This window comes from Anabrus simplex, chromosome 3 (genome assembly GCF_040414725.1).
Source record: "Anabrus simplex isolate iqAnaSimp1 chromosome 3, ASM4041472v1, whole genome shotgun sequence".
NCBI lineage: Eukaryota > Metazoa > Arthropoda > Insecta > Orthoptera > Tettigoniidae > Anabrus > Anabrus simplex.
The window spans coordinates 361,694,561-361,721,824 of NC_090267.1; the positions used below are offsets into that span (position 1 = coordinate 361,694,561).

General features: G+C 37.6%; 1 protein-coding gene across 6 annotated transcripts in view; it reads left to right on the top strand.

Annotated features, from left to right (window-relative positions):
* The window catches only part of LOC136866376 (phosphonopyruvate decarboxylase), an 83,582-nt gene that overhangs the window by 39,735 nt on the left and 16,583 nt on the right, over window positions 1–27,264 (top strand). For all 6 annotated transcript variants that reach the window (XM_067143269.2, XM_067143268.2, XM_067143271.2 and 3 more), the window contains 2 exons: window positions 8,986–9,148; window positions 16,453–16,669. In XM_067143269.2, coding sequence (XP_066999370.2) covers window positions 8,986–9,148; window positions 16,453–16,669 — 380 coding nt within the window. The remainder of the gene's footprint in view (window positions 1–8,985; window positions 9,149–16,452; window positions 16,670–27,264) is intronic.

Genomic DNA, 27,264 nt, shown 5'->3' on the forward strand with positions numbered 1-27,264 from the left:
GAAATGTGAAAGACAAAGAGACACATTGGTGGAATGATAGGGTAAAGATTAAAGTGAAGGAAAATGGCATGGAAACCATGGAAAACATCTAAGACTGAAGAAAGTAGAAGAAAATATGTGGAGGCACAGAATTTGACAAAGAAAGTAGTGGAGGAAGAAATTGAGAGATGATATGCAGGGCAGCAAGAAATTATTGTATGGTATTTTAAGAAACAAAAAGAGAGATCAAGTAAACACCAGATTTGTGAAGGATGAAGGTGGCATCATATTAACAAAGCCAGAAGAAATAAGAAACAGATGGAAAGAGTATTTTCAGAAGTTGCTGAACATGATAACTAATGACAGTCATTCAATGGACCACCAGGAAAGGCAATTAGTTGATGAAGAAATGAATAAAGAAATTACAATGAATGGAATTGAAATGGCAGTAAGAAAGATGAAGAATTAAAAAACTGCTGGAATAGATGAAATTTCAGTGGAGATGATAAAGGGAGCTGGAGCTGTAGGCCTGCAGTAGACATATTGAGTTCTCAGGATTGTCAGGAAGAATAAGGAGGTCCCTGAGGATTGGCAAAAAGGAATAATCATCCCAATTTTCAAGAAAGGCGATAAGAAAGTATTGAAGAACTACAGGGGAATTACTCTGATATTCCATGTTGCTAAGATAATGGAGAAGATACTGGAAAGTAGGATAAGGTTGAGGGTTGAAAATCAGATACAGGAAAATCAGTTTGGTTTCAGAAGTGGAAGGTCAACAATAGAGCCCATTTTCATTATGAGACATGCCCCTGGAAGTAGTTGAGCCGTTCAAATACCTGGGGTGTGTATTAATGGAGAATGCTCAACTGGATGCTGAGATTAGTAAGAGAATTCAAGCTGGGAGCTGTTTCTATCATAGTGAAAGAAACATGTTTTGGGGCAAAGATGTGTCAATGCAAGCACAGAAAACTATGTACAAGATGTATTACGTACCCATAACAACTTACGGAGCAGAAACTTGGACAATGACAAAGAAGGATGAGAGTCAATACAGGCAGCCGAAATGAAGTTCTTGAGGAGTATGATACAGAAAAACAGAAGACACAAAATAAGGAATGAGAAAATCTGGGAAAAAATTGGAGTGGAAAAAATGAATGATAGAATAGAGAAGAGCCGACTAAGATGGTTTGGGCACATAAAGTGAATGAGTGATGAAAGAATGCCAAAAAAAGGTGATGGAAATGCATGCAAGGAAGGAGACGTGGACGACCATGACTGAGATGGAAGGACACAATCCAATGCAATGTTATAGAAGGATACCTGGACTGGGACACAGTGTTGGAGGAGGAGTGGTGGATAGACCGCAGAAAGTGGAGAGGAACCATATTTGCCCCTACCCAGATACAGCTGGATAAAGGGAAATGATGATGATGATGAGAAAGGGGAAAAAGGAAATGAATAGCGTTTTTGGTAAATCAGGTGAACTCATAATAGATTCCAGGGAATCATTGGATATCTGGAAGGAATATTTTGAAAATCTTCTCAATATAAATGGAAATCTTTCAGGTAACATCACAAACAACCGAGCTCATGGGGAGGACAATGATGTTGCTCAAATTATGCTTGAGGAAGCGGAAAGCATGGTAAATAAACTCCATAGTCATAAAGCAGCAGGAACAGATGAAATTAAGCCTGAAATGGTTAAATATAATGGGAAGACAGGGAGGTTAGTAAGATACGGCGAAAGCAGTAATTGCACCTGTCTATAAGCAAAGGAGGAAGGATTGCAACAACTATCAAGGTATTTCATTGATCAATATGTCTGGCTCCATGGCTAAATGGTTAGCGTGCTGGCCTTTGGTCACAGGGGTCCCGGGTTCGATTCCCGGCAGGGTCGGGAATTTTAACCATAATTGGTTAATTTCCCTGGCATGGGGGATGGGGGATGTCTTCATCATCATTTCATCCTCATCAAGGCGTGCAGGTCACCTATGGGTGTCAAATCAAAAGACCTGCATCTGGCGAAATAAACTTGTCCTCGGACACTCCTGGCACTAAAAGCCATACACCATTTCATTTCATTGATCAATATACTAGTCAAGGTGTTTACTGGCATCTTAGAAGGGAGGCTGATATCAATGGTTGAGAGTGAGTAAGTTGGATGAAAACCAGCACATAGGGCCTGTCAGGATCAGATTTTCAGTATGCGCCAGATACTTGAAAAATGCTACGAGAGGAATATTTATATTTTTATTTATATTATATATATTTCGTAGATCTAGAGAAGGCATACGACAGAGTTCAGAGAGAAAAAATGTTAGCCATACTATGAGATTAAGGGTAGATTATTATACAAAATCTAAGGTATTTATGTTGACAATTGGGCTGCAGTGAGAATTGTTGATAGAATGAGTTCTTGGTTCAAGGGAGTTACTGGGGTTAGACAGGGCTGTAATCTTTCATCTTTGTTGTTCATAATTTACATGGATCATCTAATGAAAGGTAGCAAGTGGCATGGAGGGTGGAAATGTAATAGGCAGTTTGGCCAATGCCAACCACTTGGTCTTACTGGGGCAAATTGTGCTGAAATTGTGTGGAACTTGAAAATACTGTAGGTACAATGAGTATGATATGTGAGTCAGTAGGTAAGAAACCTAAGAGAATTGAATGTCAGGTTGGGAATACAAAGCTGGAGCAGGTGAATAATTTTAAGTACAATATTTGGAATGTGCTTTTTCCCAGGATGGTGGTACGGCAAGTGAGACTGAATCAAGAAGCAGCAAAGCTAAGACAATGAGTTCAGAGTTGTGATCTACATTATTCTGTAAGAAGGAAGTCAGCTCCTGGATAAAACTATCTTTACACCAGTCTGTTTTCAGACTAACGTTCCTTTATGGGAGTGAAAGTTGGGTGGATTCAGGATATCTTTTTCAGAAGTTGGAAGTAACAGACATAAAAGTAGCAAGAATTATTGCTGGTACAAACAGGTGGGAACAGTGGCAAGAGGGTACTCAATATGAGGAGATAAAGGCTAAGTTAAGAATGAACTTAATGGATGAAGATGTATGCATCAGCCAGCTTCGGTGGTGGGTCATGTGAGGCGAATGGGGAGGATAGGTTACCTAGGAGAATAATGGATTCAGTTATGGTGGGTAAGAGAAGTAGTGGGAGACCAAGACAATGATGGCTAGACTCAGTTTCTAACAATTTAAAGATAACAGGTATAAAACTAAATGAGGCCACAGTATATTTTCAAATAGAGGATTCTGGCAGCGGTTAGTAAATTCACAGAGGCCGAAAGGCATAACAGTCTATAATAAAAATATACACCATATGTAGAATTTGTTGACCTTTTTAGATGTGTATCATGGTGCCAGATCTTGCTGAAAAACACTCTTACGATCTGGAGAGATTTTTTGTAACTTAGGCACTACACTCCTTCGAAGGATATCTACGTACTGGACACTGTTCATCATACAGCATATACCCTGTAGGTAAAGCACCCCCAGATCATTAATTCTGGAGGATGTTTGGATGCTTGTTGAATATGGACCAGTGACATTTTCTCTTATGTTTCCTTACGCACATAAGGAACTCACGGACCACAAACTTCGAAAAATCTTTAATTTGAAAATACTACTTTCTTCCATTCTTCCATAGTCCAGTCTTTGTGTAGTTTAGTCCATGTCAATCGCTTTTTGAGCATAACATCCATCAGAAGCTGTTTCTCTCCTAGTCTGTGTACTCTTCTTTCTGCCTCCAACAGTCTATGTTGAACTGTTGTAACATGAACATTTTGCCCACTCTGACTTAAATCTTGGATTAGGTCAACAGTTGAAAGCCTAGGGTTTATTTTACTCTTCCTAATGAGTAAACAGTTTTCTTTTGGTGAAGTCTTGCATTTTCGACAACAGTTTCCTCCCTTCAGTGATAAAATGAGTGGCAATGTGTGAAGCATCCCAACTGTAAATTCCTCCAATAAGAAATCCTCCCCATGGATCACTCGGGTCATGATATGGGAAATCAGAAAGCGAAAGAGGCTATTTCAACGTTGGAAAACTAACCACCCAGTGAAGAAAATAGGGGAAGTTCCAGTCAAAGAGGAATGAAGGACTATGAACTAAGAACATGGTTTTCTCCAGCTACAACAAATACTTGTGGAATCTGGGTCACAGTAATAACACCAAAGTGCTCTGGAAATACATTCACAGCAAATGTGACAACACTGCACCCAGTAGCTTCCAACACAAGGGGACAAATATCTCAGGTATCTCCAACATAGCAAGAGCAGTCAATATCTCATTCAAGGACAACATGAATGAATCCACAAATACATCTTCCCTCTGGCCCTTGCTGCAAACGAAACCACTCCTCCCATTCAGGGAAGTACAAGTGACTTGTTACAAAATTGAGTTGCTACTTTGAAACCTGAATCCAAAGTGTGCCACAGGACCAGACTTTGTTCCTGCTAAAATTCTTTAGAACTCAGCGTTGCTTTTGCTTCATCTCTTACAGCTATTTACAATCTTTCCTCCAGTATATTACCACCAACATGAAAGACAGCCAATGCTGTACCAGTCTTTAGACATGGTGACAAGCAAAACATTCAGAACTATTGGTCAATTATAATCACCTCCATCCTATGCAAAATCCTCGAAAAAGTAATCAATGCCCGATTTATCGTACATCTGAAGAAGAGTTCCCTCATGAATGATGAGCAGCATGGGTTCGTACCAGGATGGTCCTGTGCTATACTTCTGATGAAGCTTGTCAGTGACTGGTCTGTCTCCCTCGAAAGTGAGCCGGACTGTGTCATCAAAGCAGCAAGTCTGGACTGGAGGAAGACTTTCAACTCTATGCCCCATCACTGGCTGCAGCTGTACGGGATCATGGGTTTGTTGCTAATGTAGGTGGACTCCTTCCTCACTGGCCAAACTCAATGCACTGTATTCACAGGTGAGGTGGCCGACGGTGATTCAATGACCTCAGGTGTAATTCAGGGGTCAGTCCTGGGCCCAACCCTATTCATCTTTATGCTAGTATTGTGCAGGCTGAGGATAGGTCCTTTACGATCCACGCACTCTTATCTCCTAAAGAGGGAAGACCCCCCAGTGTGTTTTTGTGGTGCCGACTTCACCTTGGCCCACATCCTCACAGAGTGCGCCTTGGCCTGCAGGAAACACTTGAACACATACTAGCCGATGACGCGACTACTGCTGATCTCGTCATCCGCTTTATGTGCGACAGTGGACATATGAAGGGTATATAAATTACAAGTGTACTGTTACTTAGGGAACGTACGTTCCCTTTTGATACGTTAGTAATCCTTTCGGCCTAATTCTATAATTCTTTTTTGTTTTATTTTGTACTGCGTTTCCAAATTCCTTTGTTGAATAAATAATTTTGTTTTATAATTCAAATTTCTTTTCTACTAATTTGTTCAGAGAGGATGATTACCTCATTGTACTTCCTCTTAAAACAAAAATCACCACCACCACCACCTCCCTCGGTATGTTACTTCAAAGATGGTTCAATGTGCAGATGACTGTACATTGTACCATGTGACCAAAAGAAATACAGATTCCAGTGCTCTTCTAAAAGACCTGAGAAACATGGTGTCACAACAATGAAATGTTTATAAACCCTCCTAAAACCAAACATATATCTGTAACATGTAAGCCTATTAAAAATCACAGACCTCCTCTGTTGTTCTATGTAGGTACATTGATTCCCCACTCAAGCAGTATCACACTTCAAGGACTAAAGTGGAATATGCACAACGAATATGTTATTTCCAAAGTCTCAAGATTGTTAAAGTTTGTTTTCCTTAAAGGCCCAGGCATCTTATTTTTGGACTTTTATTTCCTTAACTCACTGAATCCAAGATTCAATATTATCAATGTACTGAAAACCCCATTGCATTATTTTATATCGTTCAGGAGATACTGTATAAGCTGAAAACAGACACAGCGCTTGAGCAAGTGACGTCACTGTTGGCGAGCCACCTCCTGCGCACTATTAGTAGGTGTAGCAGAATCAGACATTGCAACTGTTGGTTCGGCATATTTAACTACTGTAAATGATTTCTAAGTGAAAACATGGTTTACAGTGTTGTGTACGATTGCAACCACACAAGCACTTTGGAAACATCAAAGAAAGGTGTAAGTTTTCACAGATTTCCCAATTGAGAGAAATCTCCATAGATATAGCATTTAACTATAAAAATTAAGTCACGCTAATTTCTCACCAACCCGACATAATTTTGTATGCTCTACACATTTCAGAGAGCAAGACTATGAACTATCACTTAAATATAACGCCGAACTCCTGAGACAAAACAGAAAACATGTATCAAAAAACAGGTTCTATGCCTGCACTAAATATGATGGGAATGAAATCTGTTCCTGTTGCAAAGCATACGTCTACATATATTACAAAGTAATTTGAAATATTCAAAATGTACTTTTAAATTTGTTATTAATGAATGTATTCCAGTTTTTGTCCCTCAGCAGACTGGAATCCTACTTGTGTACATCCTTGGGGATACTGTTCTCAGATTGGCTTCACTACACAAGATGGTATAACTTCTCTCTTCCAAAAGAAGTCCATGAATTGACCAAGTACACAAACTGGCAAAAGGCTACGGATCACTAGTTAGCATGAGTTTTCATAGTTAGTCTTTACACATTAGAAAAGTTCTTGTGCCAAACAATACACGTCACATTTCCGTGCATTTCATTCATTGTTTCACTCACTTTACAGCAGAGTGAGCATTGCTTCACAATGTTCGCACTTACACCAATCGGTGTTTCCCTGCCTTTCCAAAATAACAGATGCCGGTGGTTCGTTTTCTAGTCGAGATGTTGTGTACTTTGGTTCAAATTGATAAGGCTTCACTTTTCTGGACAAGACTATTCATTCAAACAACATGCTGACACAGAGAACAATGCAACAATGCCACGCTGTCGCCTACTTAAAACTTAGGATCTTCATATCTCGCAAGCTAATGGAGATCTTTAAGTTCTAATTTTGGCATTCCACTCTTCTATACGAAATCTAACTGAATTAATTAAAATAAAAAAATTGATTTTCATGAGTTTACTAGGCCTTTAAGCTGAGACGGTGCACACCTTCAACCAAGAGCGCAGCATATCTTGTTCTTGACAGACCTATAATTACATATGGAACCTCTGGATAGCAACAAACTTCGAAGGAGAACATTAAGAAACTCAAAAAGAAATCAAAAAAATAAAAATCTTGAACACTTTCAAAACCCCAAAAGAACCCATTGTTCCCATACAAGAAACATTTAAACTTTTTGACCTTATGTTCATCAAAAAATTGTTTTTCTGGCACCTACAATACTGATCCCCTATAGTATTTACAGTATATAAGATAAGATACAGATATGCAGCTTGCAGGCGAGGAGTGACTATACAATACTCAGGCCCACACATCAGCATTTCAGACCACATACTACCCTAGAGTTACTCACACCTACAATTCCCTTCCTGGTGAGACTAAGACCTCTCATCTGAAACCAAAGTGAACACTGGTATGTCACTCCTGCATTCAGTCAACCTCACTCCCCCTCCTCTTTCACTACTTAACTGCTTTATCTTGTTCTCCCACTTTATCCTTCCCACTTCTCCCCCATGTCTAAACCATCTCACCTTCATTTTTAGAATTAAGATCTTTTTGTATTAGCTGTATTTGTGTCAATGTACATTAATGGTTGTATATATTGTGAGGGCAGAGCCACTTCTTGTGTAAAAAAGTAACTTGTGCTCAAACTCTGCTTCCACTCACAGTGTATGTATTAATTTGACACCCATGTAAATTTCATTAGTATGCTGTATGTAGAAACATTTTAAAACATTTTTCAATTAATAATAATAATAATTTACAAAAAAGAAAAGGAAGTTCCTCAGAAAGATTTTGGATCCTAAGAAAAAGTTTTGTCTTCCACATGAGGTCAAAGAAGGAACTGTATGTGAGAGTTGAAAAGATCACCACCGTTATGAAACAACGAAGATTAAACTTTGAACACTGAGAGACTAGCCCACAAATAGCTCACTTTCCAGGAAAAATGAAAATCTTATCCCCACTGATTGAAGGAGGTGCACAAAGACATGCAAGTAAATGACATAAGACCAGGGGACATAATGGGAAGGATCATCCTTAGAAAGAAAGTTCCAGGGTTGAGAGAAAGAACCTGCAAAAACCACAGAACATCTCGGCAGATGAATGGCTGAAAAGGAGCGTGAGGTTGAAAAACCTTTGGTTATAGTGTAAACAAAAAAGGTGTAAGCCTAAGAAAGATAAGGAGGTAGCTTGTGTAACTGTAGTCTACAGGTGACTGCACTGAGGTAAATAATACTATAAAAAGTTATATTTGATGATTTGACAAAATCAGATGATGGAGTGTTGTTTTTTAGAGGCAGGCCTATGTTTTAGTGTTATATTTAATATTAAACAGACTGAAAAGCTTTAAAGTTACATTTGTACATGTTCTTACTTGTGTTCCTCATCATAAAGAATTTTGGTAAGTTCCCGCTTTGAACTGATATTCTGTAAACTGTATGTAGCAAGTTTGAAGACTGTTCAGGGCCTGAATACAAAATGGAAATGAAGATGTCAGGAAGGAAATTAGAATAGAAAAGTTGAATGATAAATGAGAAAATGTGTTATGAAGGTAGCCATACTTTTCAGTGTCGGCTCAGTTAATGTAAAGATCTTGCAAATTTTAAAATTAAAATTATAACATTAATATATGTTGTTAACATCTTCCCAAATTTAGAGCAATGGCTGAGAGTACTACAAAATAGAAATACAATGGAAGAAAATGAGATTTTATCCATTATGTAGCTTTAGTTGTCATTCTTAGGTAAATTACATTTTCCCAGCTAGAAAAGAAAACTCAAATCGGACATTCCTTTTATCTAGCTGTCTCATTCCTGAGAGGAAAAAACTTACAAAATATATATTTGTGTTTTATTTTAACAGATTCCCTTGGTATACAGTATGCCATACTCCCAGACTACATTGAGGGGGCAAACAAAACTCTACAAACTGCCAAAAAGCATATGGAGAAGTACAACAGTCCATATGCTCTGTTAGTTAAAAGACAGACCTTCCTGCCCTATAAACTGAAACTTTCACCATCTAAGTAAGTAATCTAAGGCAAAATATATTCAACTCATTTAAGTTCCTTCTTGCATTAGCACTACTAAACCTTGATACTATAATTTAATTTCTCTCACTATGCTATCATCAGCCTAAATTAATGAAAGGTTCATCAAGTCTAATTTGCTGTCTCTTATCATCACTTACTAGATTACATAAATTTCAGTTCAGAAGTACTTCTTTTGAGGTTTAAAAATTGATCCACTCTGCTGAAGAATATTGCTGAGCAATATTTGGAAGATGGAATCTCTTAATCCTTACTAATTAATCTGAATGTTGGTCTGTTTGTTTGTCTTTCTTTCACGTAAAAACTACTAGAACAATCAAGCTCAAATTTGGCAAACTTAAAACTAGTAACTTCTGTTAACATATGGGTACTTACTATTATACTGTCTCTTAAGGGGGCCATGCAGCAAAAGAAAATGTGAGGTCATGTAGAGGAAAATGTATACCTGAGGCCTTTTAAACTGAATATGTGCCTAAACCAGTAGTTCTATTAAGAAAGAGAACCTATCAGTACACTTAGAATTATATTTCTTACAAAAATGTTTATATGGATTTTCTCCCTAAACTCTTACAGTTTTTAGGAGAAAATGCTTTTCTGTGCTTTGATGCATTCTTTATCCAATGAAAACCATAATAACAGGTGAACTGTTAATCTTACAAACAAAAGGAGCATACATATACAATTTAGAATAAAAATTCCTGTTAAAATGTTCAAGAACATTTTCTTTGTAACTCCAGTTTGCCAGAAAATTACGCTTTTTACCTAATATGTTGAAGGAGCATTTCAAGCATGCGGCCAAGTGTGCTTGCATGTCCAGTGTAGTTTTGGATGTTCCTGAATCCTGAAATGGCATTTATGCTTTCAATCACAGAAACCTACCTTCAGGATCAGCCATTCTGAAATATCCCGGTGATATATGCTAAATTCTGGGGCACTATTACATGAGATTGAAACATGAAATTGTGAACGGGCATGTGATGTAGGCCTAAGTGAAAATTACAAAATTAAAGTGTAGCCATTCCTAACCTGTACTGTACATGGGTACTACAGCTCGTATTGATATAATTTCAAAATCTGCAAATGGTATACAAGTGTAAATATCAATTTTGTAGTATTGTTTATGGTTATATTTATGGTTAAACCAAATTATTTAGCTTTGGTATTACTGAACATTTTTTTTTTTTGCAACACTACAGTGGTTCCTTTGTTTGGTTCCTTGATGGTTAATAAATGCCAAGAAATGCTTAAAAAAACATAGAAATCAATCAATCAATCAATCAATCAATCAATCAATCAATCAATCAATCAATCAATCAATCAATCAATCAATCAATCAATCAATCACCACTGATCTGCATTTAGGGCAGTCATCCAGGTGGCAGATTCTCTATCAGTTGTTTACCTAGTCTTTTCTTAAATAATTTCAAAGAATTTAGAAATTTATCAAACATCTCCCTTGGTAAATTATTCCTTTTCCTATAAATGAATATTTGCTCCAGTATGTCTTATTGAATTCCAACTACTCAACCTTATTCATCTACTAATGTTGTTTTGTGCAATTTCTCCATATGACATACATACATACATACTGCTCAGTCCAATAGCTCGTCTCCTTTCTTCCAAGTCTTCCCAGCCCAAAGTTTGCAATATTTCCAACAGTTCAAATAGTGCTGCTTTTCTTTGAACTTTTTGCAGTTCTCGAATCAAGTAATCCTGGCGAGGGTCCCATGTACTGAAACCATACTCTAATTATTGCAGTCTTATCAGAATCCTTACTCATCATCATAATTTCTTCGCTTCAGCAAGCTGGGTGCGGTTGTATACAAGCCTCCATCCAGTTTGACTATCCATTCACAGATGTTGTTCATTAGTGCAACGCCAGTTTACATACCGAATTTCAAGGTCCTTGAAAATGTGCTTTTCCCACACATCACGAGGTCTTCCTCTTGGTCTCCTCCCACGAACATTGCGGTCAGGGTATGTTTGAGGAGTCCTGTGGGGATCCGTTTTTTTATGTGACCATACCATTGCAATCTCTTCAGTTCTAGGATCTCCAGCAAGCTTCTTTCCAATCCAAATTGCTGTCAGATATTCACATTTCTTTTTTTATCCATTTATGTTTTTTGTAGGCAAGAACACAGGAACTTCATTACTGTTGCCTGAAGATGACTCTTTGTTGATCCAGTAAGCATTGCTGCTTCCAGATCATATGTCAATATAGGTACCAGATATACAAGCTGATCTTGGAAACTAGTAGTACTGTGTTCAAGACAAGATTGAAAAAAGTTTCATAAGTTTTTACAATGTCATGAGTGATAAAAGTAGCGCAGGTTTGGCAGGTATGGTTTTGGAAGAGTGGAATATAGATAAAAATAAAGATGTAAGTCTAACCTATGATGGTTGCTGGGTAGGGTTGCCAGATTTCCGGATGGCAAATAAGGAACAGTCGCTCGATTCCAGATGGCAAATAAGGAACACTTCAATTTCCTTGCCATATAGCGCTAAATTAAGACACCATAGCGATAATTAAGAGAAAATACGAGGTATATATTAACAAGTAAATACCGTTAATAATATAACAGCGTCAGCATGAAATATGTAGGTACTTAACTTATTAAAAACTAATAGTGCGTTAGTCTTTACATTGAAATTAACATTTTACAAGTACTTGCCGTTTGAAGAAGCAATTTGTAACACTTTCTTATTCAACAAAACTTTCTTGAGAACTTCCTTACAATTGTCATCATAGTTGAAGTACACAAGAAGTTCATTTTTATTGTATCTGCCTGAGCATCTGTTTCTGACATCTCTCCATTTTATTGCCATTACTGAAAATACTCTTTCAGTATATGCATTCGATGGAGATTTACTTTAGACAAACGTAAGTACCATCAAAATGTTCTTCAGTTTTTCTAGACCAATTAAACCACTGATATATATAATGGAGGAGACTGCATGCCCGCTAGTACCGCTAGAACTCTGCCAGAAGCGCTGTTCTCAACTGTGATGGCTGATCATTGGTCAGGTCAGAATACAGAATATTTTGACCATAACCGCGTACGTTTTTGATACTATACTATTGTCTAAACCATGATATTTAAAAAACGGAACATTGGGCGTACGGTTTAAATAGTGCACCGTACGCGGAACAAAATGAGAAAAAACCGTATTGTTCCGGGCAAAACCGTACATCTGGCAACCCTATTGCTGGGTAATGGCAGGCTAACAAACGGGTATACAAAATACAAGTACAACCGCTACTCAGCCATGAGCGAACATTGTAGGGAGAAAAATTACAAATACACATCAATTGACCAAGATTTAAAGATCTTACACTATGAACAGAAAGGTCCCTTACTCAATATACTGGAGAATATTTATATAGATATTGACCAATATAACAATCCCGTGCACAACCTAAATGAAATCAACGAGAAGAAAAATGTGTTATTGGAAACCTTTGTTCTGCTCTTCTGTGAATAATTTATTAATAAAAAACGAATTTCACTACCAACATTCTAGAACAAGACCTGCCCTTCCCTCAACATCCCCTCCCCCGACTCACCTCATCCCTCCACCTTCACCCCTCCCTCTCCTCTTCCCCACCCAACCGCATCAGCACGGACACACGGTAAGCCACACACAAGCTTAGTTGTCAATGTGACTTGAGACTGACAAGGTCGTTCCACTCGAGACAACAACTTTTTATTACAACTAAGTCGATTGAGTTTTCTTTTCATACAATATTGTGACTTGTTTTTCATCCACTCATAGTTCTTTTTCTCTTTACAGATGTTACACACTTTTTAATCCAAGTTATTGATGGTCTCACTACACTGTCCAGCACAGTGCTTCATTTTAGCAGTCAGCAAGTTTTAATTGTCAATCAAGAACAACCTATCAGATGAGAGGACTTTGTACCTCAATATGTTTTTAAATTCATTAATCATGATCATTCTCATTTCACTTCATCAAGATTTTTAATTTGTTTTGTGTTATGTAAACATTATTCTGCTGCTGAAGATGGCCTTGAAAATAGGCTGAAACATGTATAGACTCGGTTCCATCTAACAGATGATTTGATTTGTATTGATAAGGAGGATTTTATAAATACTTTTTATTTGTAAAGTGATAACCGTCAATACAGAACTTCCAAAATATTGTTACACAGTTTTGTCCTCACGCAATCTTTATTCACTGCTATGCACACCAGTTGAATCTAGTGCTTTTATATGGTTCAAAAACAATAAAACAAGTATGTTTGTTTCTGATTTAACGACATTTCAGAGTTCTTGTTCAACAACCCATCTAAGCTCACCGTATTGCTTACTGAAAAGGAATTTAAGTTGCCACAGACCTGCACTACAAGATGGAACTTTCACTTGAGGGGCCATCACAACTATGATTAAATATTTCAATGAGTAGTACCAAGTTTTTAATGCAATAATTGATGACAAACATTCTCACTGGGACTACAACAACACAAATCGTGCAAGGGAACTGATTAAGTACATGGATGACACAATGTTGCATACCTGTTGTGCGTTTACAAGGCATGTTTTGTTCACGTCAAGACTTTGTTTAAATTTCAGGAGTCAGTAGGTGATATAAATGCATGGTATAATTAAATACAACTTGCAATTAATTGCAAATGTAAAGAACCTAATACCCGAGGCTTTCATTGATGAGAATGTGCAAAAATGTGTCATATTGAATGAGAATGTTTCAGTAACCCTAAAATGGCTAGGCTGAAGGCATATTCTTATCTGTTGATTTCATTGCCCACCTTTAAACTTAAAAAGAGCACCATTCGATAAGGTGACCACTTTATATTTCTAACACTAGGGTGTATAAACTACAGCGTTCTAATATTTTTAATTCATGCCATGCCACTGCTTTCCAGTCTCTCTCCTCTTACCTGTGCATTCAGATCTCTCATTATAATTAATTCCTTGTCTTCTGTGTATTTCTCCATTTCTTCAAGAAATTATTTTGATTCTCTTCTTTATTTCCATTTTGTGAAGCACCTACTTGGAACAGAACTTGTGTTCCTGTCTGAAACTGTATCCTTGCTCTTATCATTCTGCCATTGATCTTCTTCACCTCCTCCACATATTCCAGGACATCCTTTCTAATGATCATTCCTAATCTGTTTCCTGCATCCTGTCCTTCACTGTAAAACAGCCTGTACCCTTCCTTCAGTTTTCTTTCCCCTCTTCCTCTCCATGTTGTTTCACTAAGAAGGATGGATATGTTCTTCTCTTTCATGAACTCTGTCAGCTCTTTGGTCTTGTCTGTCAGGGTTAGGATGCCGACTGACCAGATTTGGATATATTGTGAATATTGGTTGCCCACTTCTCACAGCTCCCCCAGTATATGAAGAACCGTGCGTCGCTTGCAGGGGATGCCCTAGCATTTTACGAGGCCGCACCGTATTTGCACTCATTTTTTGGGCTGTTATTACGCTGGGTACACCACTCCCAAAGGTATTTTAGAACTGCTGCCAGCAGGTGATGAGGCTACTACCAACATGCAGTAGATGCCTTCTGCAGGCGCCCCTAACCTGGGGACAGACACTGCTTGATGGGTTCCAGTGTCATTTCCTACAGTGAGGGGACATCACCCCACGTAACAGAACTCATCCGCCCGACGCCGTTGGTCCCCTTTAAGGGGTTGTTGGCCTGAACTCATGTTTACATTTTTTTTTTGCTAGTTGTTTTACGTCGCACCGACACAGATAGGTCTTACGGTGACAACGGGACAGAAAAGGGCTAGGAGTGGGAAGGAAGCGGCCGTGGTCTTAATTTGCCTGGTGCGAAAATTGGAAACCATGGAAAACCATTTTCAGGGCTGCCGACAGTGGGGTTCGAACCTACTATCTACCGAATACTGGATACTGGCCGCACTTAAGCGACTGCAGCTATCGAGCTCGGTGAACTCATGTTTACTGCTGACACTCAGCACATAGTAGCTGGCTGTATAGTCTACTCTATTACCGTAGCGGACTGGATCAGCCAGACCCTACCCTGGCCTTGATATTAATGTAAAAAAAAAAAAAAAAAAAAAAAAGAATTAAACACATAGTCATCAGCAAACGTGACGTGCCACTTGGTGTAATCAAGGTTAATGGTTAACCTGTTGAAAGGGAAACTAAGTTCTGCTACTTGGGGGTTACCTTAAGTAAAGACTGGGATTCTTCCTTAGAAATCAGATGCTGCATAGAATGTGCAAGAAACACTTTCATTAAAATGTAAAAATTGCTACAGACATGACCTCAGTCTAAACTTGAAGAGTTGAATAATGAGGCGTTACATCTACTCCACACTCCTTTACGGTGTTCAAGTTTGGACACTAACTGATGCCATGAACAAGAAAATCCAAGCCTTCAAAATGTGGATCTACAGGTGTCTAATCAAGATTACATGGGTCTAACGTGTCCCAATGAAAAAGTCCTTCAATATATGGGTTGTTGGCCTGAACTCATGTTTACTGTTAAGAATAGGAAACCACGGTATTGTAACCTGTGCTCCTATTTTTATTACATAAAATGTTCACAGAAAATATAAATGAATTGAGCATGAAAATGATTATCTCTAGGGGTATATCATCAGCTAATGAAATCTAGACTATAAGCTTATTCTCACCTGTACACATTGCAAATCCTTTCATAACTTATAGCAAGGTAAAAGGAAATCACTTCGTACATACATAATTTTCACTTCAACAACTGATTTAGTATCTTACAAAAATAAACAATGCACTTATATTCTAATACGCATACCTCTTTCATCTTCAGGAATTATATTTATAAGAGAGGCTTTCCCTGCATGCACTAGTATACATTCTTATGCCTTCTTTACTTCTGCTATTGTTAGTTATTCTGCTTCTCAAGTAACAGGGTTAATCTACAAAGAGAGGGAATACAACAATAACAACGCTAATAACATTTGATTAACAAGAACTGCACTTGTAAACTACAACTTTATTCTACTTTCTTACTGCTAACCATGCTCGCTGCACTCTATCCCCGCCAGCATTTCCCCAGTCCATCTGCATGGCAACACCAGCTTTATGCTGCCTATCCCTTAAGACTTCATTTCCTGATCTATTATTTCCTGTATTACCTGACCTCAGTTAACTGCATTCCATTACACCATTACTTATGTTTTGGATTTATTTAATTTTGTCACTAGTCCAACCATTCATGCAATACAAGAATTAGAGAAGTGAGTTAATAGGATTATAAACATCTTAATCTGTGTATCTCTGGTTGGTTTTAGGTACACTATGACAAGAGAATTGGCACTCAGAGTTATAGTGGATTCTTTGGCGGAGCATGATATTGTTGTCAGTACTACAGGAATGCTGTCCCGTGAACTGTTTGAACATCGAGTTGCTCGTGAACAAGGTCATGAACGAGACTTTTTAACAGTCGGCTCTATGGGCCATGCCTCATCCATTGCACTGGGAATTGCAATTCAGAAACCATCTCGACAGGTTTGTTAATTTTTATTGCACTTAAGGAAAGAGAGAATCAAGTTTTATCATACACTGCAGAACATAGCATAAGATTAATTAGATGCCTGTTCGAAAGGATTAGTCATTTTTTCCTTTCTTAGATCTACAGAATACTGTAAATGTTACTTGAAATCAAATATCTAGCTCTTCCACTGTGAGCCACAACAGACCTAAAAATATAAACTTCCTAATCATTGCATAATGTTCAAATAGTGATTTTTCATTCTTCAGGCATGCCGAATCTGGATCCAGTCAGTTTTTCTCTATCACATCAGGTCAGGTTTCTTTACAAAATCAATATAAGTAAGACTTCCATAAAAATACAGCATTAATACACTCTATTACCACACATAAGGAATGCTTTTTCCTTGCTATATTACGCTGTTATATTTATGAGAATAAACATAAGTACTCTACTGTGTTTGAAGAAAAACACTAATTAAAAGCATCTGTAAACACTGCTTTGCACTTGCTGTTTTACTGGTAACATGTTCCAGAATAGCAATCCACGGTTTCAATTTTATGATATACTGACTTATTTTTAAAAACTTCTTTGCGTTGGTTTTCACTTGTGAGCTGTAGTTGGATTCTCTCTCTTCAGCAATCAGCAGCAATCCACCAGCATGTTCTTGTTCCATTTCCCTTGATATCTGCATTTCATTTCCCTTAGATCCTGATGGAATCTTTCTCCTTGCTCTTTGCCAGGATTCTTAGGTTCTAGGGGAAATAGCGCAGATCTGAATGTAAGATGTTAAGCTCATACTGCAGCCTAAATTTTGGAAAGAAACAAGCACTCTCCATCATTTGCTTGTAATCTGGATCCTTTGTGTTGCCAAGAAAGTTTTTGACTACATCCCAGAATGCCTTCCATGCTGAACATTCTTTTGTGCACATAAAGTCTTCAACATTAGCATCAGAAAGAAGTTTTCTGTATCTGGACCAGTGAAAATACTCTATGATTTTGGCATTACTGATGCCTGGGAATCGACATAGGTATTGAAAGCATTCACCTTCATTGTTTACAGCCTTAACAAATTGCTTCATAAGCCCCAGTTTGAGAAGTGGAGGTGAAAATATGTTAGACCTGTCCAACAGGCTCTTTTGTTTTATGCTTCCCGAGCCTACAATCCACTGTCTTTGCTGTCTTTGTGGCCATTCCTTTAGCATCCAGTAATATGACGGTGCTCAACTGCACCACTCACAAAGAAAGCAGGGTGCTTTGTGTAACCAGCATGTAGACCTAACAGAATACCAATCACTTTCAAGGTGACACTCTGGAGATAAAAATGTCACCTGCATAAAAGTAGACATATCACTAACAATTTTTTCATATACAATTGTTTTTCCAAAATAAATTTTTCTTTTGAAATTTTTAATTCCATTTTTTCATGAAATTTACTGTAAATAACATGTTAATGTAAATTCGTAATTAGGTAGATAATACTTCTTTTAAAAAAACTACTGTATGTATCGATTTTTCTGTACATAATTTATATAAGGAGATATATCGTACTAAAGTTTGTGTAATTTTTACGTTCTAAAATTTTGGACTTAAAAAATCCCTACTACTTGAAAAAATTCTGCAATAAAAAATTCCATGCACAGGTTTCTTAATATAGCTGTGATACATATACCATACAAATTTTGTTACATTTGGCAGAATATTACGGGAGAAAAATGGGATTTAAGTGTAAAATTACAATAGGCAAACAAAGCATTATTACAGTGATACATCGTAAATTGTCTGAATTCAGCAGAATAACTTCATGACAAGACAAAAGAAACTCAAACCTTTCAATTTCAGTCATTTAAAAAAGTCTCACCAAAATATCGATTTTTATCTCCGGTGTGTTGCCTTTTGAAATTTCATGAATTTCGAGGAAAATATCAAAATTGGGTTTAGAACTCTAAAAAATACCCTGATGTGTGTTCTTTCGAAAAATGCTTTCATTTTCTAAATGCCGCCATTTTTAAAGCCCACAGCACCTCCTTTAAATGGTGCTGCGCTAGCATTTAATTGTCCCATTCTCTACTGGGCACGCCCCTCCAGTTGCTGCTTTCCCTTTCTTATGTCTCTCTCATTTAGATTTCAAAAGGAATCTAGGAATTGAGTAGCAGAGGTGGTATTCTGTATGATGTAGTTTTAGAAATAATGCCAACATATCAGAGACTTGCATCAGATGCACTTATACAAAGGTGCACAAAAGGGAAGACACAAAATCCAAATGAGAGCCTTCACAGTGTTCTTTGGCATAAATGTCCAAAAGAAGTATTTGTTACTAGGAATAAACTTCAGCTTGGTATTGTGAGTGCTGTAAGCGAGTTCAATATGGGGTGTGTTAGAACACTTGAAGTCGTTCAGTCCATCAGAGGGAAGCCAGTACCAACTTCTGCTGTGGACATCAGTCACCAGCGAGGCCAAAGGCGCATACAGCAAAACGGGAAAAGGAGCTTAGGTGAAAGCATAGAGCTAAGGGAAAAGAATAAGGTGATGAAAATATCACTGGAGGAGAGAAGAAAGAAGTCTGAAGGTCATACTTATTGTGCAGGACAGTTCTAAAGTGAGTGAAGTTGCATAGATTTTTATTTTGCATTTTATGGCTTAGCAAAATCTTCATGATTTCTTTCAGAAAAATAATCCCTTATCACACAATTTTTTGTCTGATTTAGGTGAAATTTTACACAGTAGTAGTTAGATAGTTGGTGCATAAATGTCAGTGTGCATTTTGATCTTTAAGGTGCTTCAATTCTTTTTTTGACCTACCAAAATTTTGTGTGTACACATATTAAAAAAAAAACCATTACATTTAAAAAACTTCTACAGGCCAATATATTTCTCAAACAACAAACTGTGATACTGATATTTGTTGGCATAACTATACAGAATATTTGTGCAAAATTTGGTGCCAAATGGAAAAATATTGTGATGCAAAGGAAAAGGTAAAAGGAAAGTAAAAAAAATTCCTACTCAAAAAGTTGTATAGGGAGAATATTGAAAGTTGGTTGCATTACTATATCCGAGGAGTTACATCTCAGAAAAAAAAAAAAAAAAATGGTAACAATTCATTGAAAAATATAGTAGTTAGAAATTTCACTATAGTGTCCCCTTAAGTCCTCGCAACTTTTAACTGAATGTGCAAAGGGAACTGATGCAAATTTGTTTCCATTGTGAAAAAGAACGCACTTCAAACTACGATCGGAAGCATCAATAAAAAGTCTTCAGTGGGTAGAGTCATACTGTGGTATTCTTAGTTTCAGCATAAACTCCAGAATGCTGTTGCAGTAAACCAAACTTCCCTCTTCATAAAAGAAGGATGTAATGGTTTTTTTTTTTTTTTATGATGTCTGTACCAATAGTACGTCATCTCCCAATATATTTCTTTCAGAGAGTCTAGAAGAGTCTCAGCAGATTCCTTTGTAAGACCAAGATCTCGAACAAAGTAATTTAATGCACTTTGTTTAAAAAATTTGGGTTGATTTCTAACAACTCCTGGCGAGAAATCAAAGTCAGAGGTAGCACTGGTCATTTACCCATCAGATTCAGAAGAGGAACAATCGTGTAAATGTTCCGGATGCTGTGGTATTTGTACATCAAGGCCATGGGTAATGGGTAAAATTGCAGATGAAATATTGCTTTACTTTTGTTCCTGCTGTCAAACCCTACACATTCACAGAGCAGAAGTAGCTGTGCGTGCTATGGTCTGTAGATTGTCGCTACACCATTGGAATTCTAAATGGTAATGAAATTCGCTCACCGTTGCCCACTGCTGTAACTGCTCTATACAGGTCCTACAAGTTTTATGTGGTGCCCACGGCCTGTCTTGGTCTCCTGGTTTGATACCGAAGTACACATAGTGGGTTTTTCTCATGAACTTGCTGCACCACTGTTTTATCAGCACAAAACGTCCAAACACAGAGCAGGATATATCTGGACCATTCTTGCAGCCATAATGTGGCATGTTGATATAAGTTAAATAAAAAGATGAACACAGTATGTCATTCACATATATGAAGACAAAAATCTCTTTTCACTACCAAACGAAGTACGATTCTGACTGTGGCGCACAGAGCGCTGCATCAGAATGGCACCGCTCAGCAATGTTGCCAGCTCTAGGCTGTGAGCGTGATTATACAGGCTTGCCAGATGGTTGCAAGAGTTCGCGTTAATAAATAAATCCAGAAATCTTATTTAAAGTAACACTTCTGCTAACAACATAACGAGTACATTTGTGCATGAACATAAAAAATGTAAAGGAGGTAATATCAGATTTTAAAGAAATGTAATGTGACGTGCAAAAATTAACATCAGATCCTGATTCAGAATGCTAAAGGATGGCAGCAATGAAACTACTGCAGGTCGGAGTAACCTATCACAATTGACCAGTCTGCAAAGGAAACTTTCTGATACAGAACATCTGTCTGTGCAGTGTCCAGCTGGACAAAGACTGAAATAATGTGTTGCTGCTTGACAATGCCAGCAATTATAACTTTCGGGTATTTTAGAATTGTGTTTAGAGTTAAGTTTCTCTTAAAACCACTGTTACCTAATCTGCTGGATATTCTAGGACAAAATAATTGGGTGATTTTAATTTTCCTTTTTTGCCATTTGTTTTACATTGAACCAACACAGACAGGTCTTATGGCAGTGATAGGACAAGACAAGACTAAAGATTAGGAAGAAAGCAACTGTGGGCTTAATTAAGGTACAGCCCCAGCATTTTCCTGGTGTAAAAATGGAAATCTATTAAAGATCATCTTCAGAGCTGCTGGCAGTGGGGTTCAAACTCACCACTTAACCGCTATATGACCCAAACTGCATAGCCAAATTGCTTGTTTTTATTTTTTATTTTAAAGAGTTATACAACTTTTCTGTTGCTTTGACAGATAATCTATTTTGCTTCGTTTATTTTTTTCAGATGATATTTTTCACTTCTTTGATTCATAATTTAATTTTGAAAATTTAATATTTCAATATAATATTTGTAATTCACTAATTTCATCATTACTCATCCATTTCACCCTCATGAACTTGAAATATAGCACTGCCTGAGTAAAAACAGTAAGATCTTACTACCCATCAAGTTTTTGGCAGTTGTCCCAGATACAGGATGAAGGGCGCTGAAACATGCTTTTATCTTACCTTATGTTGACTTCAAACTTTATCTGCACCGGCCATACTGCTGCTCCCACTAACAAGCATATTGGCCAGGAGTAGGACAAAAGAATGCTGCACATGTTCTCTTGCCAATTCCTGCTCAACGTGCTGTACTACATAGCTTGGCTTGCTTGCCATCACCACCACCACCAATTCCGCATCAGTGTAGTTAGAGTTGGAAACTACTTCTCGACACTTCAGCAAACATATGTTCCAGTCTTTTGAAGTCATTAGTCCTTCATAATCATAACTCATTCTGCTGTGCAGTGCATCGCATGTTATTAGCCACATTGTCTCATCATTCATCTGATGATGAGGATGATGTAATCGATCTACGTATTCCTTCCAGTTTTTCAACATCTACAAAGACAATCTCACACACTGCCACCAAAAAAATAAAGTTAAGGAGTACACTTCACTCAACAAAGACTCATTGGAGGAGAAAGACTTTGCCAAATGGCTTGTAGAGGAAACCGACTCGAAAGAAAAACATCTGATTTATCCCATCACATTTTCCATAAATTTTATACGCAGGAAAGCTGTAGTTGATCACCAAAAATACATTATGTCAAAACTGCAGCAGCAACAAAATTAAACAATGACTACTTTCCTTGTGCACAAATTTACATCAGAAGAAGATGGTCTTTGAAGAACTGAAGTTTCATCTTTCTATTACAGCATGAAACATAGTCAACATTACAACTCAATGGACTATCAAATGAAATTGAACCGTACTTTGTTGCTGACTGTCATATACAGTAGTAGTAAAAACTGTGTGTGGCTGAACTGAAGCAACTTCCCTCAACATGTACTTGGGCTATTTAGTCAAGAGGTTGTGACAGAAGAACTTCACTTAACATTCTATTTTTCTGTGTCCTTGATGCGTTAAAATAGAGGCAGTATTAAATTTTACTCATATGACTGTTTTCATATAAGATGCCAAGATGTAAGGGTAGCATGGGTTGTCCAGCCAAGACATCTTTGAAAGCTGGCAACCCTACATTTTTGTAAAACCATGATTCAACATTATGAGTTTCCATATCTTCCAACAGTTGCCTTGTAGATGAAGTAAGGGACTACTAAGGGCATGGGAGTTCATCCTGACAGAAAATTCCTCAACTGTGTTAGGCAGAGCAAGTTAACAGAAGAGGAAAAAGGGGGATTGTTTTCAACAATAAAACAAGCCTTGTTCTCACACTTGACCTTGTAGAGAATCGATGATGATGATGATGATGATAAAACGGAGTATCCGTATCTTCATACACTGCTATTCAAATCTAGAAAAGTCCTGTCCTCATCATTCTCACTTCTTCTATATCCATTTCTTCTCAGTTCTGGACAAGCTAGTTTCCACAATTCTGATGAGGCTGGGAGGCAGAAATGAGCTTGTCGAAAAGTGAGAAGAAATGGATATAGAAAAACTGGGGTTGGTGAGGAGAGAGCCTTTCTATTTGAAGAGTGCAGTTTATGAACATGTGGGGATTGTCTTTGTCCTCTTTTTTTTTACAACTTGCTTTACATCGCACCGACACAGATAGGTCTTACGGCAACGATGAAATAGAAAAGGCCTAGGAGTGGGAAAGAATCGGCCGTAGCCTTAATTTAGGTACAGCCCCAGCATTTGCCTGGTGCAAAAATGGGAAACCACAGAAAACCATCTTCAGGGCTGCCGACAGTGGGTCTCAAACACACTATCTCCCGGATGCAAGCTCACTCTCCTAACTGCACGGTCAACTCGCACAGTTGTCTTTATTGTTTTCAGGCTTGTCTTTATCTCCTCTTTCTGTTGCACCCTCTTCCAATATGACGTATCATTGTGTTTATCCTATAACATGTTCCTATGTTTATATGATTTAATATTTCCACCTGTTTATTCCTTTCCATTAACAGTATAGCACATAATGAAAACATGTCGTGAATACTGTCGTATAAAGAAACAGAGGAAACTGAGAATTCTTCATATTTTCATGTAAGAGACAGACACACAGAATAACAATGCATTTGGTCGGTCGCATTTTCAAAAGCTGACCAAGTGCCTGGCTCCAACGGATCACTTTTGTTTGTCTTGCCATTTATCTATCATCCTTGTTCATCAATAGGTCTCTGTTGTGAATTGTTGGTTGAATTTACCAGTCTTGTTTGCACTTCAGTACTGTCTTGGTTTGAACAGCTAGCTATAGCTTCACTGCAATTCATTTCTTCTAAGCTGTATGATGATGATGATGATGATGCAATGATATGCCATCTATGAGTTGTATTTCAACAAAGTTTGGAACTGAACCGGAATCAATTTTGTTTTCATCCAATGGTTGTGGTTCCTGAGACTCAAGTGACCTTCCTTCATTCTTCTGCAGCAAATCAGTCTTGGTTACTACACACTGCATGGCCTTTTTTGTCCTAGGTTCTGACATTTTTCTATACTGAGCCCCAGATATATGTTTCCTTGGACTCATGGCTTTTTACAGTAATCAACAGATCTGCTTGGTAGCACACTACATATTTTCAAGACTGCAAAGTAGCTCCATGGCCAGGGGAGTTTGGCAATCTGAGTTGTATTATCATGATTGGATTGTACAGTTCACATTTCTAAGGAAAAGCAAAGAAAGCACTATGGAAAGTTTATCTTGACATTTTATTGAACACAATTAAAAGAACCATTATAGAAAAACTGCTCATAGTTTTCAAAAACTAGAAAAACTTGGAAGAGTACAGAAAAAGAAATTTGCAAAGGAGGCATGAACAAAATCAGAAAAAAGAAATTACTATTTTACTAGTTGAGTCTCTTTCATCTATACATAAATGTACCAGTCAGTCACATTAAAACCTGGTTGATTACATGACCACTTAATTTTCACTCTCTTAACACAGTAGCTATGCACGTAGGATGCTCACTGAAGGCCTACTTAGAGGTTATATCCAGCCTGTGAGCCTATTTTGCTTTAAATCACTTCATAATTTTTTATACAAATAATTTCAGAGACCTTTTCATACAAAAATGTATGTAATATTTGTTTCTTGCCTAGCTGAAATTATTTGTGGCAATTTTTGACGAAACACAACATTTCATAATGTGCCATTTCACTGTTATAAGAAGTTCCGCCCGTAAGTAGAACAAAGATGGAACCCAGGTATCTTAGAATAATTAACGTCGAAAGTGAAGGCGAAAGTATTCACATCAAGCGGGAGAGAAAAAGAATTAAGATCCAGAAGGCAGTGAAAAGGATCGAACGGGAATATTGTTACTAACAATTATTAAGAAAAAAAAATTAGAAAAACGAGATTGGATTACTACCTGAAATATACGAGTCGAAGACGGAAGTAACTGCACCAGAATTTTAAGGACGGTACAACAAGAAATCAGCTCAGTGGGATAAAGAACGGATTTTTAGAAGCTACGTTGCGAATTAAGTAGAAGACTAATAATTTCATTCAGCGAATTCCAAGAAACGTGGAGAGTTGAGAATAACGGCAACAAGCTTACGTCACAACAGTCTCTGCTGACATATTTCACGATATTACCGAAGTTAGAGAGTTACAGAAAGGGAGTCCTACAATAACCCGAAATTGCGTGAAGAAAGAGAATTTGCTCATTTCAAATTATAAAATTACATCACCCCAAGGAGAATATTCGACAAATAGATCAACTCTTTCAAAAGGAACAATCTTTGCATTAGACAGTTTCTCACAGCTATTCACAATGGAAATGCTAATTAATCTTATTTGCTATTCTATTCCAACTAGTCCAGAGATAAGCAAGATGTTCTAAGAAGATGATAAGCCAGACTGCCCAAATGGGTGCCGCCGGATGACGTTGCCTACCGAGATGACTAAGCCCAGAGGAGAATGATGCGAATATTTCCCGTCCACCTAGGGAAATAAGAGGCGATGTTTCAATATGTCCTGTCAGCTGGACATATGACGACGACTGGAGCTGCTGAGTTCAGATAAGTCTTACTTTTAAATTAGTGTAATAATGTTTATATTCAACTGTAAGTGTAATATGATTTATTAATTTGTTCCGTGCGAAATAATTAAGTGACAAGAGTGGTGTGATGGGTTAGAATGAAGGTGGATAGGTAATCTTCAGATATGCATGACAAATCCTTAGATAGGTAGTCAATCAGTGATGAAAGCCTACGTTCGAAATGTGATCCATGTAGTGTAAGATACTTAGTCAAGATGACAGTAAGTTGTATGATATGTAAAAGAGCGATGTAGGTACGTGTGTATATTGGTTATAGCCAATGAATGTCAAGTTAGGAACCAGGAGTAGGATATACTTGCTAGTTAGACAAATGTATTTATGATAATTGGAGGTTATGACGGAATGAAGGTCATAGTATCTGGAAATATGTCCATGAAACGTGATTAAAATAATAAGGGCCACGATTGAAAGAAGTGAACCCGTATTTAGTAAGGAAACAGAATATATTTTTGAAAGTATAATAATAATATTTTTTTTTTTTTTTTTTTTTTTTGCTAGGGGCTTTACGTCGCACCGACACGGATAGGTCTTATGGCGACGATGGGATAGGAAAGGCCTAGGAGTTGGAAGGAAGCGGCCGTGGCCTTAATTAAGGTACAGCCCCAGCATTTGCCTGGTGTGAAAATGGGAAACCACGGAAAACCATCTTCAGGGCTGCCGATAGTGGGATTCGAACCTACTATCTCCCGGATGCAAGCTCACAGCCGCGCGCCTCTACGCGCACGGCCAACTCGCCCGGTAATAATATTTTAAGAGAAGTTGATACGTGATTAATAATTTAGAATAGTTATAGTTATTGATTCTTCGCAAGGATGAGCACGGTGATGTAGAGTTTTGCTAATAAGGAAATGAACGTGTAGCAGTTTCATGTACTGTTTATCTTACGAGCAAGCATAAAGAAATACAAATAAGATCGGAGTGACATCTGTTGGTTAGAACGCACACTTGGTAATGTCAACGAAATCTCAGTTAGGAGGACGAACTAAACACATGTACTGTCACAAATGTTTTCTAATACTAATCTATTCTCAGACGAGAGGAACGTAGTAACTTCTTAGGCAACATCCTATCACTGATGACTGAATGAAAATGTAGGAATCATATTCGACGGTCAAGTCTTCACACACCATGCACCACTTTAGATAGCATATTTCAGATGAGACTAGTAGAGTAGTCGTTAACAAGTATAATATCGCACGTATGTTTAACTTAAAATGACGATAGGATTCGGATCTTTAAATGGTATGTGTATCTTATTGGTACTGATTGAACCTTTTATGAGAACTACATTGATTTAAAAGGGGGACTTATCAGACTTCACGCAGAATGAAACAACGTAAATAAAGGAGCATGAATATTCAATATCCAACATTGTGACTTAATTATGTATGGAAGCATTAGGGAACTATCCTCCCAGGTTAATGTCCATAGGTA